The sequence below is a fragment of the Camarhynchus parvulus genome, chromosome 18 (assembly GCF_901933205.1).
Source record: "Camarhynchus parvulus chromosome 18, STF_HiC, whole genome shotgun sequence".
NCBI lineage: Eukaryota > Metazoa > Chordata > Aves > Passeriformes > Thraupidae > Camarhynchus > Camarhynchus parvulus.
The window spans coordinates 5,047,293-5,061,291 of NC_044588.1; the positions used below are offsets into that span (position 1 = coordinate 5,047,293).

Below are 13,999 nucleotides of genomic sequence, written 5' to 3' on the forward strand. Positions count from 1 at the left end.
GGGGCCAGGGGAGCCTGAACGGTACCAGGACCACACAGCAGGAACGGGAGCAGCACCGGGGGGGCACCGGGAGCAGAGGCCTGGCAGCGGCCGCCACCGGGATTCCTGTCGGGGCACTGCGGTGTTTGGGATTTTTTTTTTTTTTACAATAAAAGGGTGTAATTGATTGAAAACGCTGAAATAAATCCCGATGGCTCGTAACCACGATTAGATTACGGCGGGCGATTCATTAGGCGGGACGGCAATCGAGTTAGCGGGGAGTGGCCAGGGGCCGCGGGGACCCTCCGGCAGCGCACGGACACGGCGCGGGGACAGACGGACAAGGACAGCCGGGAACAGGCGGCCGCACGGCGGGGCCCAGCCCGGCACAGGCGCTGGTGCAGCGGGACGTGCGGCTGCGGCACGGAGCCATGCTCGGGGACACGCCGAGGGACACGGAAGGACGCGGGATGGCAGCGCACTCCCAGCCCCCGCATCCTGCTCCGCGGCTGCCCTTGGATCGCTGTCCGCATGGGGAAGGGCCCTTATGGATTATCCCAGCGCGTGGAATTGGTGCCAGACGGGAGCGCGGTGCAGATGCCGGTGTGCAGCCACCGGCGGTCTGGGAGTGCTGGGCAAGAGTTTCCTGACTGCAAAAGAGAGCCAGAAAAACCTCACAAGGAGCGGCTCTCGGGCTCTTCCCCCCGCAGTGACGCCGGCGGGAGTGGGAAGGGGCCGGGGGAAGCCCTGGTGCCGCTGGGGAGGGGTTGAGTCCAGGGCTTGTGGAGCACCAGGGTTGTGTCCCTGAGCACCGTGGGCAGATCCCCAGTGCGTAAACATCAAACCTGGGCAAGCCTCTGCTGTGGGCAAGCCCTCCTCCTTGGGCAGACTGCCCCTCATGAGTTGGCATCCTCGTGGGCAGACCCCAGTGTGGGCAGACCCCTCCTGTGGGTACATTCCCCGTGGGCAGCCCCCTCGCCCCGTGGGGATAACTCTGCTGTGTGAGGCTGATCAATGAAGTGAGGCCAAACGAGCACAATTAAAGTCAATTTAATGAGGATCCCCCCACATCCACCCCCCGGCCCTGCAGCTGCCTTTGTCCACTGCTGCTGCTGCTCTCACGGTGCCTGTCCCCCCCTCAGCTGGGGCTGGACCACCACTGAGCCCCCTGAGTCCCTGTCTGGGGGCTGGGAGGGGACACTGAGGACAGGGTGTGGTGGCAGAGGGCACGGCCTGTCCCTGCACAGGGGACATGTTTGGGGGTGCAGTGAAGGGGATGCAACCCCAGCAGTTTCCCCCTTCCTCTGCTGTTTTCCTGAGCTTTATCCTCCCGGGAGCTGCCGAACCCCCTCGGCAGGGAAAGGAGGCTGGAGGTTCCCCTGACCCTTCTGGGGCAGGAGCTGGGAACACCCCCTGGATCCCCAACAGCGCTGTGGTGCAACCCTCGGGCTGCCGTGTCCCCTCTGCTGTCCTTCACGGCTCATCCCAGGGCTCCCCGCGGCTCGGAACGGCTCGGCACAGCACGGCTCCGAGGACAGGCGCTTTTCCAGCTGGCCACGGCGTTCCCGGCGTGTCTCAAGGCCGTCTGCGTCCAAGGGTCGCGTTTGCCGGCGCGGAGGGACGAGGCGGCTCCGCAGCTCGGGGACCTCGTGCCCTGCCCCGCGCCCCCCGCGGCTGCGGACAGTGGGGGGCACGGAGGCGCAGCCGCTCGGGGGTCCGAGGAAAAAGGCAGGAACTTAACTCCCATTAACCGTCCCATTGTACCGGCCGTGGGAATAATCGGGTTTGCTAATGCAATTGCTGCCGCGATGCGAAAATCCGACTGGAAAATGTATTAGAGCAATTATCCGCCTCCCTCCGCAGCCGGCGGAGCATTAATATTCAATTTTGATGTGGAAGCCCTATTATGTTAATGACTTTGGTGACAAAAGTCGTTAATGTAAGTCGGTTCCTTTATGGCGCGGCATTAGCCGGGGTGAGCACGGCCGCAGGGATGGAACGGGGGGCACGGCGCCCCGGAGGAGCCGGGCTGAGCCCCCTCCGCAGCCCGCACAGCCCTCACGCCTCGGGCCGGTCACCGGGGCTGCCGGTGCTCCGGGGGCTGTGCCGGGGCGGATTATCCGCGCTGCAGCGCATCCGGCAGCGCCGCTCCCTGCGCTGCACTGCCCTCCTTTGTTCTCTGCCGGGCCCCGGGAGATGCACCGGTGCTTCCCCGGCTGCCGGAGAGCGCGGCGGGGCCGGGCCGGGCTGGCTGCTGTCCCGGCCATCGGGAGGCACCGGGGCCGTGCCCGGTGCTCGGTGCGCTGCTCCGCGGTTTGGCAGCGCCGCAGGCAGGCCTGGCTGGATGGGGGATGGAGCCGGAGCTGTGCGCTGGGGGTGGGACACGCGGGGAGGGTGATGAGGAGCGAACGGAGCGGAGTCGGCACCCCCAGGATGGGCAGCAGCACCCCCGGGCTGGGCAGCAGCTGCCGCCACCGCGGCTCCCGGCCGGGAATGTCGGTGCCACGGGCAGTGTGACACTGAGCTGGGCTGTGGCAGTGTCCTGGAGCACTGGAGGGACGGGGACGGACAAACATGGAGCTGGGAGCTGCCTGTGACGGAGAAAACGACCGTGACCTTCACCCTTCCAGCACAGAGCTGCTCCTCCTGCCCTGGGCTGGCAGTGCCCCGGCTTTGGCACGAGTGTGCCCATGGCACGGGCATGGGGCTGGCGCTGGGGGCGGTTGGGAACCAGGATATTTCTCAGCAGATCTCAGGCACAGGGTGGGATTTCCCGGTGGGAAATTTTCCTTTCCGGGACCGCGTGGGAGGCTCCTGCCCGGTACGGTCCCCTCTGTGTTGGGCGCAGCCCTGTCCCAGTGCACAGATCCACACGTGGCTCTGTCCCAGCCCTGTGTGGAGCAGCTCCATCTGCATGGCCGCTGCAGCGGTTGGGATTTGCTGCCCAGAGCCCCCAGGACGGTGCCCCCGCCCCAGTCCCGGTAATAACGGGCGAGAGGGGCCAGAGGCAGCCAAGCCCAAACTAACCCTGCTGCCACCTCGGGCTGTCAGGGCCTGCCCCGACCCACAGCACACCCCGGACAGCGCCCGAGGATTGCAGCCGGGGCTGGGGCCGCTCCACCGTGATCCCCGGGGTCTACCGGAGCAGAAGGCGCCGACCCGCTGGTGGCACCGGGATCCGGCACTGATAGCGCAGAGCCAGGCACGCGTCCTTGGCACTGCTGGGGACGGGGCACTCGCGGGGGACACAGCCCGGTGGCACCGGGGTTCCCCAGTCCCCTCGCGGTCCCCGGTCCCCGCGGAGGCGGCTCCGCGCGCACGTGGCCGGGCCGGGCCGTGCCCCGCGCTCCGCCCCGCGCCCCCCCCGCGCTCCCATTGGCCCAGCGGCCCCTGTCCCGCGCTCCCATTGGCCCAGCGCCCCTCGTCCCGCGCTCCCATTGGCCCAGCGCCCCTCGTCCCGCGCTCCCATTGGCCCCGGAGCCCTCCACAAACAAAGGCCGGAGCCCGGCGGGGGGCCCGGTGCGCCGCTCTGATTGGCGGAGCAAAAGGGCGTGGCGGCCCGGCTAGGCCCCGCCCACAGAGCAACGCCGGATGCCCTAATATGGAGCTGGGCGGGCTCGCTCATTCATGCGCACGGGGCGGGGCGGGGCCAGCGCGGGGCTGCGCTTCCCGCCCGCGGCACGCGCGGCTCGTTCCCACGGCGCGGGCGGGTGAATGAACGGGCGCGCGCGGGGGCACTGCACCGGACAGTGCGGCTCGGTAAGGTCTCGTAAGGTCCGGTAAGGCACCGTGCGGCCCGGTAAGGTCCGGTAAGGCTCCGTGCGGCTCGGAACGGCTCGGTACAGCTCGGTGCCTGTGCTAGGCGTGCGTACGTGCACGTGGGGAGCGGGTCCACGCGCGGGTGTGACGGTGCCGGGGCTCGCGATCGTGTGCTGAGTGTGCGTGGCTGGATCCCGCGTGGTTGTACCCCCGGGGCTGTGTCCACCTGCTCGCCCGTCTGTGCCTTGCACACCCACGCGTGCTTTGTTCTGGGGGGGCAAGGAGGCTTCCCGGGGTCCCCCACGGCCTTGGTTCTGCATCGCTCCTGCCCAGCCCCTGCTTCAGCACCAGCATCCCAAATCCTTGGGGACCCCCATCCCAAAATGCATCCCATGGTGAGTACCCACTGTGGGGCCCAGGTGGCACTGGGGTGACACTGGGGTGACACCATGGCGGGGACACCACGGGCTCTCGCCTCCCTCCAGCCCGGGCTGTGCTGATTGTCCCACCCTGCTTTAACCCCTCCAGGTGGGTTCGGCCCCTTGCCTCCATCCTCCTCACCGTGCCCATAAATTCATTCCCGATCCCCTTCCCAACCTGCCCGGCCCTCGCGGGACACGCGGCAGCTCCCAGCTCGTGCTGCAGATGCGGACTGAACTTTGGTCCCTGAGCAATTAAGGTGCCTGAAACTGCACTTCATTAATGGTTGTTCTGCAATAAAACCCATCAAACTGCCCTTATTTGCAATATAAAACTGCAATTTGTTTTAATTTATGTTTTTCAATCCCTGCCGCCTGGTTCTGGGGATCTGCCAGGCATCTGTCACTGGAACCTGGGGCGGGGTGGCCCGGGCTGCTGGGTGGGGTGAAGGGGGGACATGGGGTGTGTGTGGGCTTGCCCCAGGCCTGGAGAGGGGGTTCCCATTCCTCCCCATTCCCTGTGGGCCCTGCTGTGTCCGCCAGGAGAGGAGGGCAGGGATGGTTCAGGGAAGAGCATCCCCATGCCATGGGAGGTTCATGGGAGCCCCCAGGCCCGGAGCTGCCGCTGAGGCAGATTCCTGAGCAAGAGTGCGGTGGGTGGGAGCAGAGATGGCCCCAGCTGTTTTCCTGGGACAGCATCACCCGTGGGAGCTGGGAATTGGCTGAGCTCAGCTCCGAGTGTGCCAGCACACGTGGGTACATCCCTGCGGAGCAGCCCCTGGGCATCCCGAGGGATTTGTTCCACAAAGCAGGGCAGGGTCCCTGCGGGCTCAGCCAGCCCTGAGCCCCCATTTCTAATTACAGTCACTTGGCTCTGCCATCCTCCGGGGCTGCCTGTTCTCCGTGGGAGGAATCTGGGCCACGGGGCAGGGCTGGGAAGGGCTCTGAGCCACCTGGGATTCCCGGTGGGGATGCTGTTCCTGGCTCCCAAACCCCTCAGGGCCCTTTGCCGGCCCCCGGTGTCCCCTGCCGGCAGGGCAGGGTCAGGGTCCCTGGTGGTTGGAGCTTTCCAGAGGATTCTCCTTGCTCTGAGCAGGTGTGTGATGGGAAACTGGCACTGATGGGATGGACCCAGCTCCTGCTGGAGGCAGAATTTGGGCTGTTTGGGGCTGCAGAGCAGCTGATGGTGCCTGAGGAGCTGCAGCAAACCCCATTCCCTGGGACGGGCATGGACGAACCCCGGGGCTGTGGCACAGGAGGGTGGCAGAGCAGGGGCAGCTCCCCTGGTGTCCCCATCGCGTGTCACTGTGACTCCTGCCTGGCTCTGCACGTTTCCCGAGCCCTTGGCTCCCATCCGGACACGGAGCAGCCACCAGAGCCCTTTCCTGGCCATGGGTGACATTCCTGAGGGGATCCCTCGTCCCAGCACACACAGACCCAGCCACTGCTCTGGCACAGGAGCCAGGAAATCACAGCCGGAGCTACCGATGCTGCAGCACACCTGGAGGGAATTAGGCCGCCCGTCCACCTCCCTGCAAACCTTCTGGAGAGCGAATTCCTGCGGTTTCCCATCGCAATTGCTGCAAATTATACGAGCGCCGCGCTTCGTTCCGACGGGAACGTGCCCTTGGCGAGTGGCACCCGGAGCTGCCGCCAGCCTGGCCTCGGGGGTCCCTTCCAGAGTCCCCCGAGAAGATAAAGAATCCCACCCCCAGCTCTTTCCTTCTTTTTCCCTTCTCCCGTGGGATGTGGGGGTGTGGAGCCAGGGACGGCTGCGGGTGGGATGGGGAGCAGATGTGCGCACAGCTGGATACGTGCCCAGATGTGCGGGGGGGAGGGGATGCCGGGGGTGATGTTCTACCCTCGAGGGGCCTTTCAGAGGCCGCCATCAGGCTGGGGACCCCCGCTCGGGTGCTAGCGCTGCTGCAAGCTGTGTTCATGCGTGTATGTGCACACACGCGTGTAAAGGCGGGCGCACGCCCCTCTCCGTGCCTTTCCACGCACGGATCGGCACGGATGTGTGTTCTGGTGCATTCCGCACCTCCCTGGCCGTGCTCGGCTCTCCGGGGATGCCCCCAACCACGGGGACCCCCCTTGGTCCTCCATGACCATCGAGTCCAGACCTCCGGGGCGGCAGGAGCGGCCCCATGCGGACACGTCACTTCCTGCAGCGGCGGCGGAAGCCGGAAGTGCCGCTGTGGCCGGTGCCGGGTCGGGGCGTGCCCGGTGGGGCCATGGCGGGCACGGCCGGCTGAGGGGGACCGGGGGCACCGGGCGCTCCGAGCCGGCCGCGGGGCTCGCGGAGCGGCCACACACCGGCTGTCCCGGCGCGGGGATCCTCCGCCGCGGGCCATGGCGGCGGCGGCGGCGGCGGGTTCCAACTGGGGCCTGATCATGAACGTGGTGAACAGCATCGTGGGGGTGAGCGTGCTCACCGTGCCCTTCTGCTTCCGACAGGTGAGCGCTGGGGTCCTGCCGCTGTCCCCGGGCTGCCGCGGGGGGTGGGGCCGTGCCCCTGGCAGCCGAAAGCCCCGGCGGGCTCCAGGGCCGGGCAGCGGCCGCCTCTGCCCTTCTGGCCCGAATCTGGGGGTGGTCCCCTGGCTGGAGAGGAAAGTCAGCGAAGGAAGCGCTTCAGACCCAGAGCGGCATCTCGTGTTCCAAACACCGCGTTTGTCTCAGTGGTGACGTCTCCAACTCAAAACTTCTGCTCCAAGCTCTGGGTTTTCCCTGCCCTGTGGTCTCCAGCTGATGGTTTGTGCCTGTCTTGTAAGGAGAAGGGAGAACGAAATCCAAGGGTTTGCCCACATAATAAACATAACTTGGAGGCTTTTCCGACTTACTGTGCCCCCTGCCCCTCCCTGGCATCTGGGGCTGTGCCAAGCCCTGCTGGGTGCCCGTGGGTGCCAGCCCTGCCCGGGGACAGTGTGTGATGCCAGCTGGTTGTAGATAAATCAGTTTGCAGCAGAGATGGCACTTCGGGGTCTGTGTGTGCTCCCTGGAGGGGTGAGCCAGGGTGGGAATTGTGCTCCCAGTTTGCAGCTGGGAGCTGTGGGAAGCAGGTGTGTGCTCCACGTGTCTTTGTGCCGTGGAGAGGGTGATGTGGAGCTGGTGGGAAGGGGACAGAACTTCCTGAAAGGGGGAAAAACGTGGCTGGAACACCCAGGGGAGGCTGAGGGTGCTGAGGGAGGGTGGCTGGGCTGTGGTGGGGAGCTGACCCCCCATCTCCTGCCCTGCTCCTTTGCAGTGTGGGATCCTCCTGGGAGCTGTGCTGCTGATCTTCTGCTCGTGGATGACCCACCAGTCCTGCATGTTCCTGGTGAAATCCGCCAACCTCAGCAAGCGCAGGACCTACCCTGGCCTCGGTGAGACCCCAGCTCTGGGGCTGCTCCCCAGCCCTGCTGCTCCTCTGACAGCACCACGACCTTCCTTGGCCTCCCAGGCTGCATTTCCACAGCGGTGCTGTTGGAACAACAAATGTTATTTTTCTTGCTGCAGTTCCCAGTTTCCTTGTTGTGCCTCAGCCTCTCCCCGGGGCGGTGCTGGGGTTGGATCCTGCTCCCACAGCCCTGGTGATGGGTGCTGAGTTGTTTTGACTCTGCAGGGCAGGGAGGAGATGATGCAAACCTCAGCTCCCGGGAGCCATCTGGGATGAATTGTGGGGCTGGGATGAATTAATTATGGGTCTGGGCACGAGCTCCCCACCCACCCAGCCAGCGCTGCCGGGACAGCGGGTCCTGCCAGCCTGGCACGGAGCTGGGCTGCCTGCATCCGAGCTGGGAGCTCCTTTATGGCTCAGCAGAGAGGAAACAGAGCGAGCTTCCAAAGGGCTGAGAAAACAAAAAACATCTGGAAGATCCTTGGGTGGGTTTCGGCTGTGCCAAAACCTCGGAGCTGAGCGCTGGCGCCAGAATTGGCCTCTGCTCGTGGCCTCTCTTGGGATTCTGGCTGCCCTGGGGAGCAGGAGGAGGTGTTTGGGTTCCGCTCCTCGCTGTTGGCGTACGGAGCAGCAGGAAAAGTCTCCTTTTCCTCGTTCTGCCTTGCTGTTCTGTGGGAGGAGGGAGCTGTTTGGCGCTGCCCTGGCACAGGGGCTCCCAGCAGCTGCTGACAGATGGGTCTGCTCCTCCCTCAGAGCGCCCGAGGTGCTGCTCCCAGGAAGCACATCCCGGCCTCTGCCTGCTTGTATCTGCTAGGAACAGACAAGAGGGAGAAGCCCCGTGGCTGGGAGGTTGTTTTGGTGCCAGGGGGAAGGGGGAGCCCCCACCCAGCTGCTGCTGCTCCCTGCCCCTCACAAGACGCCTTTGTGCGCCGCTTCCCGGAGGACACAGAGTCCCTGCACCCTGGAGCGTGTCCCGGGGAGAAGGGATCCTCTGCCCGCCCGGGGGCCAAGGAGCTGCCATACAGAGAGGGCCAGCATTGCCTCCCAGCTTCCTCCTGGCAGGGGGGGCTGGCAGCAGCGCCGTGCCCGCTCCTGGAGCCCTGGCAGAGGTGCCACGTGCATCCCAATGCTCGGGCTCGGGCAGCTCCACACAGAGCCCTTTGTCCCCTCAGCCTGGGCCTGGGGACATCTGCGGGCACTCCTGGGAGGCTTTGGCACGGAGGGAGGTTGTGCACATTCCCTGCAGGCGGGCACAGCCTTCCGGAGGAACCCCAGCAGCCGTGGCTTGGGCACAAAGGCTGTCCCAGGCCGGGGCTGGCGCTGGCCCCTTGCCACTGAGGGAAGGGGAAGGGCTGCAGGGAGATGTGTGGGTGAGGAGGGAAGGGCAGGCAGCTCCCAGATGGGTTTTAACAGGAGATGAGTGAATCCCTCCCCTTCCAGCAGCACTCGGGATGTGCTGGGGCTGTGCTGGGCAGCTCAGCCCTGCAGGGCAAGGGGCTGAAGCTCTGTCCCAGGAACCACGTTGGTTTGAAAGGCTTCTCCAGGTACTGAGCAAGCTCTGCCCAGTTTGGGGGCGTTCCAAGATCCAATTCCAAGGATTTGGCTGTACCATTTATTTTACAGTCGCTACCTCCTGGAGAAGATAAAGAATCCCATTTTTCCATTGTCCCCAGGTGGGAACACCTGCCACAGTGTTTGCAGGCTCGTTCTCATTGAGCATCAACTCCAAACAGCCAGGGAGATGGGCTGGTTCCAGGTTCCAGCATCACCCGGGCAGTGTCCATATCCAGAGGCTGGGATGTGCTCTGGGAGGATCAGCAGCACCATTCCTCCATCCCCCCTCCCCGAGCTCAGCCTGTTACTGCCCCATCTCCAGGAGGGATGTTTTCCTCTAGCTGGCTCCTCTTTCTCCTCCCAGACCCTTTGTCTGTGACCCCCCCAGAGCTGTTGCCTTTTCCCTCCTGGCTGTGAATTCCCAGAGGAGGCCGCTCCCCGTGCCGGGCACGGTGCCTGGTGGCATCTGTCCCACTGCCCTGTCACTGATCCAGCTGCTATTTTGGGTGCTCCCCCACATCCCTGCTCAGGGCTGTGGGTCCCTGCCGTGCCTTTTGCTCATTCTGTGGGAGAACATCTCGTTTCCTGAATTTTTAGCTGGAGTAGAGTCCAAGGAAATCAAGAGTTGAAGCTAATATTTAAAATAGCAGAAGAAGTTTCCAGAAAGGATCCGAGTTTGTTTTCTGGCAGGCTCTGGGAATGTTGGGCTGTGCCTTGAGGGAAGGCAGAGGGGACTCCAGGGTGGTGGGTTCATGCTGGACCTCACTGGCAGATTTGGGCACTGTGGTCTGGGTTTGGCACCGGAGCTCCCCATTCCCGTTCTGCCCAGTAGGAGCTAAAAATAGAAGCAAAGTTTTCTTGGCATTGTCTTTTTAAGAGAAAACCCAGTGATTTGAGGACTACTGAGCATTTTGTGCTCCAACCCCAGGATGGGAGGGAGGGAAAGCACAGCCTTGGCAGCAGCCCTTTGGTGTGGGTTGGGAGCACTGGGTATTCTGGGAATGGGATTGAACGTTCTGGGCACCAGCTCAGCTCTCCCAGCCAGCCATGTCGGGCAGCCCAGTTCGAGGGGGAAGATAAAAATAAAAAGGGGACTTGGACTGGAATTCTGCACCACTTTAACTTTCGCCACACACAATCTTGTACAGGAATATTTTCTCTCCCATTGCCTTTAATGGCTGCCATGTGTGGCTGCTGCTTCACACCACTTCTGGTTTTAAATAGAAAAAAAGAACCTGCTTGCTGGCTTTCCCTCATCCCTGCTCCTGTCTTATGTGGTTTTCAGTTTCCAAAGGGAAAGGCTGAAAAAGAAAGTGGGAGGGTGAGGGGAACGGCCCCAAAATACCAGTGGTGGGTTCCTGCTGCACTGCCCTGTGTCACTGCTGGTGTCTAATTGTGAACTGACGTCTTGCCCTGTTCTGGACCTTTCTTTGACTAACTTCCACTCTTTTTTCCCTTTTATGCCAGCATTTCATGCCTATGGAAAAGCAGGAAAAATGTTGGTGGAAACAAGGTAAATGTGCTGCTGATTCAAAGTGTGAACAGTTTGGGTGTCTGTGGTGGAAACCTTTCTGAGCCTTGCTGGGCTCTCCTTCCTCCTGGAATTCCACAGGAGCTGGGTGAGATGCCCTGAGTGCAGCTCCCAGGTGTCACCTCCATCCCTTCCAGCACTTCCCAGGCTCCGGGAGCACAGAAGGAAGGGATGAGCTGCTGTGCTGTGAAATCACAGCCGTGTCACTCGTGGCAGCTCTCCAGGGGTGCCATCCCTGCTGTTGGGTTAGTGGGAGGGAGTGTTTGCTTCCTTGGATCCCAGGATCTGCTCTGCTCCTGCCCTCTGTGCTCCCTGCCCTGAGAGATGCCTTCAGGGGGAATCTTGCCTCCATCTCTGCTTCCTCCCATGACCCCAGTGCAGGTGTCAGGTGATGGCACAGTCCCCACAGCTCTGCTTTTTCCAGCAGGGATTCTTTTCCAGGCATGCTGAGCCCAGGGCCGGCAGCGGTGCCGGCTCCTTCGCTCTTCCCGGCTGCAAACTTCTGCTCAGCACTAAAAATACACAGAATATTCCTCAGATGTTACTTGTCCATGCAAGCAGAGGCTGTAATTGCCACAGGGATGTTCTATAATTGGAATTGGGAAGGAAAGTGGTCCAGGAGTGGGAGGAGAAGCAGTTCATGGACAATCTTTTCATTAAAGTGTGGTCCATTGTGTGGAGAGATGTTGGAGAGCCCACTGGATATTGAGACTCTCATGGCAGGGTCCTGCAGTGGGTGTGGGGCTCTGAGAGCCTCGTGCTGATTCTTTTGAATTTTTCCAGGAGTTCAAGGAGTTCTTGTCATCTCCAAGATTAGTTTTCCTTGGTTTTTTTCCCCGTGGCTCCCAACAGGAGTTAAACCCCTATGTGGGTTGTGGGCAGAGCTGCATCCCCAAGTGTTTGGTGTGGATGGAGGTTCTCTGGTGGCTGTTTTCCTGGGATGGAGTGCAGAAGGGGTGTCCTGCCCTTCCCAGCACTGAGGATGGAATGTGGCCCTCCTAACCTGTCCCTGTTTGTGTTTGCAGCATGATTGGGCTGATGCTGGGCACTTGCATCGCCTTCTACGTCGTCATCGGCGATTTGGGCTCCAACTTCTTTGCCCAGATGCTCGGATTGCAGGTGAATAAATCACTCCTGTGTGCTCCCAGCCCTTGCACTGAGCCCTGTGTCCCCTGGGGACAGCAGAGCTCCTGCCTTGGGGTGTGCTCAGCATCCCCTGGGGTCCCAGGGGGGCTTTGTGGGGTCCCCTCACGGAGGGATCCTCATGCACGGAGCCTCAGCTCTGGGAAGTCTGGGAAGCTCAGACATATGGCAAACAATCAGCTGTGTAAAACTCCAAGAAGGCATTTCCATCAAAGGAATTCTTTTTAACTTGGTCCCTTTATTAATTCTGGAGCAGATTCCTGGGGGAGATAATGCTTCCTGCCTTAATTCCTGCCCCGGTGGGTAGTGACAGGCAGTTCCTGTGCCTGAGCTCTCCTCCCTGTAGCTCAGGAGGGATTTTTGTCCTGTCCCTGGCTGGTTTTGTGGCCAAAGTCTCTGTGTTCCTGCCTCCTCAGCCGTGTGATGAGCCTGCTGCTGGCTCAGGGTGCTCAGAGGCAAGAGGTGCTCCTCATAGCCGGCACGAGGGCCGTGCAGGGAAGCAAAAGGATTTTTGGTAGAGTGTTATCTGTGCTGCCTGATGCTCCTAAGCTCAGATTAAGGGACTGTGAAGTTAAAAAAGATGCGTTGAGGCTGCAGCCAAATTAGGTATTAAATATTTCCAAGCATTCCAGAGTGTTCTGCTATAATAAATACCAGTGTGAGGCTTTGATTAATTTTCTGGATTGGAGTTTTCAACACTTTCAATTTCTCATCTCCCCAAGTAAATTTAGGTTTTATTTAATTGCATGGAAATACCTAAATAGCTTGTGCTGGATTAGCATTTAACCCCCCCAGCCACCCCCCAGATTCTTCCAGCTCGGACCTGTCACACACTGCAGAGCAACAGTGGCACCCAGTGACTGTCTCAGCTCAGCACAGACAGAGCCCGAGCTTGCAGCATCTTCAAACCCCTCCAGACACACAATTGCACTGTTTAAAGCTGCTTTTCACCCTGGAAAGATGAGCCATGCCAGGGTTTGCTGCCTGGGGGTGTGTGGGGTGTCCTCCCTGCTGCAGGTGTTGATGCAGGTGTGTTGTGCAGGTGTCGGGCCCGTTCCGCATTGTCCTGCTCTTCGCTGTCTCCCTGTGCATTGTCCTTCCCCTGAGCCTGCAGAGGAACATGATGGCCTCCATTCAGTCCTTCAGTGCCATGGCTCTCATCTTCTACAGTGTGTTCATGTTTGTGGTGGGTACGGACACCGGGCATCCCCTTTCCCTCCTTTCTGTTCGTTTTTGGTGACCAGTCGCTCCTGTGATGCTCCTGTGAGCTCCCGGATGCTCCTGTGATTCCCTCTTGGAGCTCCAGCCCTGCCTCACCCAAATTTCAGGACTGGAAGGAAAGGGAGGTGTGGGAATTCTTTCCATGCAGGGTCACACCTCAGGGCTGGTGTGGAACTTCCCAGGAGCTGTGCCTTTAAGAAACCACAACGTTCACAAGAGCTGGCTGCACTGAAACATCTCTGGGGATTAGAAACCCCATCCAAGGATATTATAAACAGACATTCAGACATATTTACCTTCTGCTTCCTGTGCAACCCAACTCCTGCCAGTTCTTGTGTCCATGGCAAGGGAGCTCCCTGGCCTCGGCTCCTCCCTTTTTCCATAAAGCTTTTCCTTCTCTTTGGTGAGCTGCTGGTGTTAAATGGCCCTGGAGCAGCAGGTGGGATCCTGTTTTAGGACCCTTTGTCTCTCTCTGCTGAACAGGATTCTCTAAGGCCAACGGTGCTTCCTGTTTGGATTTAAAAAACACATTTAAAAAGTGCAAAAGAGGTTGCTTTGAACAATGATTCTCACAGTTAGTGTGTCTGTGGAAACTGTGTGTGCTGTGATGTCTGATGGCATCAAACGAGGGAGGAAAGTCACAGATCCCTTGGAATACTCCCTGGGATCCTTGGTGGCCCTGGGGGCTGTGTGGGTGGGATGTGGAGCTGGGGGATTGGTATGGGGCTGTGCTGGCAGCTCGGGTTATCCCAGCCTGGCATTGCTGCTGCCCTGGAGCTGTTTGGGGCTGGCTGCTCACCCCTGCTGTCTGTCCTGCTGCAGGTTGTGTTGTCCTCCTTCAACCACGGGCTCTTCAGCGGGCAGTGGCTGCAGCAGGTCAGTTACATGCGCTGGGAGGGCATTTTCCGCTGCATCCCCATCTTCGGAATGTCCTTTGCCTGCCAGTCGTAAGTACCTGCCTTCCCCAGCCCTGGCACTTGTTCCTGCTGTGAGTTTGTGGTGGGGCACAGGGTCAGG

The 13,999-nt window shown here is 61.2% G+C and overlaps 1 protein-coding gene across 2 annotated transcripts in view; it reads left to right on the forward strand.

The window, feature by feature from the left end:
• Positions 1–6,364: 6,364 nt before the first annotated feature.
• SLC38A10 (solute carrier family 38 member 10) overlaps positions 6,365–13,999 on the forward strand; it is a 30,635-nt gene continuing 23,000 nt past the window's right edge. For both annotated transcript variants that reach the window (XM_030962159.1, XM_030962160.1), the window contains exons 1-6: positions 6,365–6,614; positions 7,402–7,519; positions 10,555–10,600; positions 11,644–11,737; positions 12,804–12,947; positions 13,805–13,929. In XM_030962159.1, coding sequence (XP_030818019.1) covers positions 6,510–6,614; positions 7,402–7,519; positions 10,555–10,600; positions 11,644–11,737; positions 12,804–12,947; positions 13,805–13,929 — 632 coding nt within the window. In that variant the 5' untranslated portion in view covers positions 6,365–6,509. The remainder of the gene's footprint in view (positions 6,615–7,401; positions 7,520–10,554; positions 10,601–11,643; positions 11,738–12,803; positions 12,948–13,804; positions 13,930–13,999) is intronic.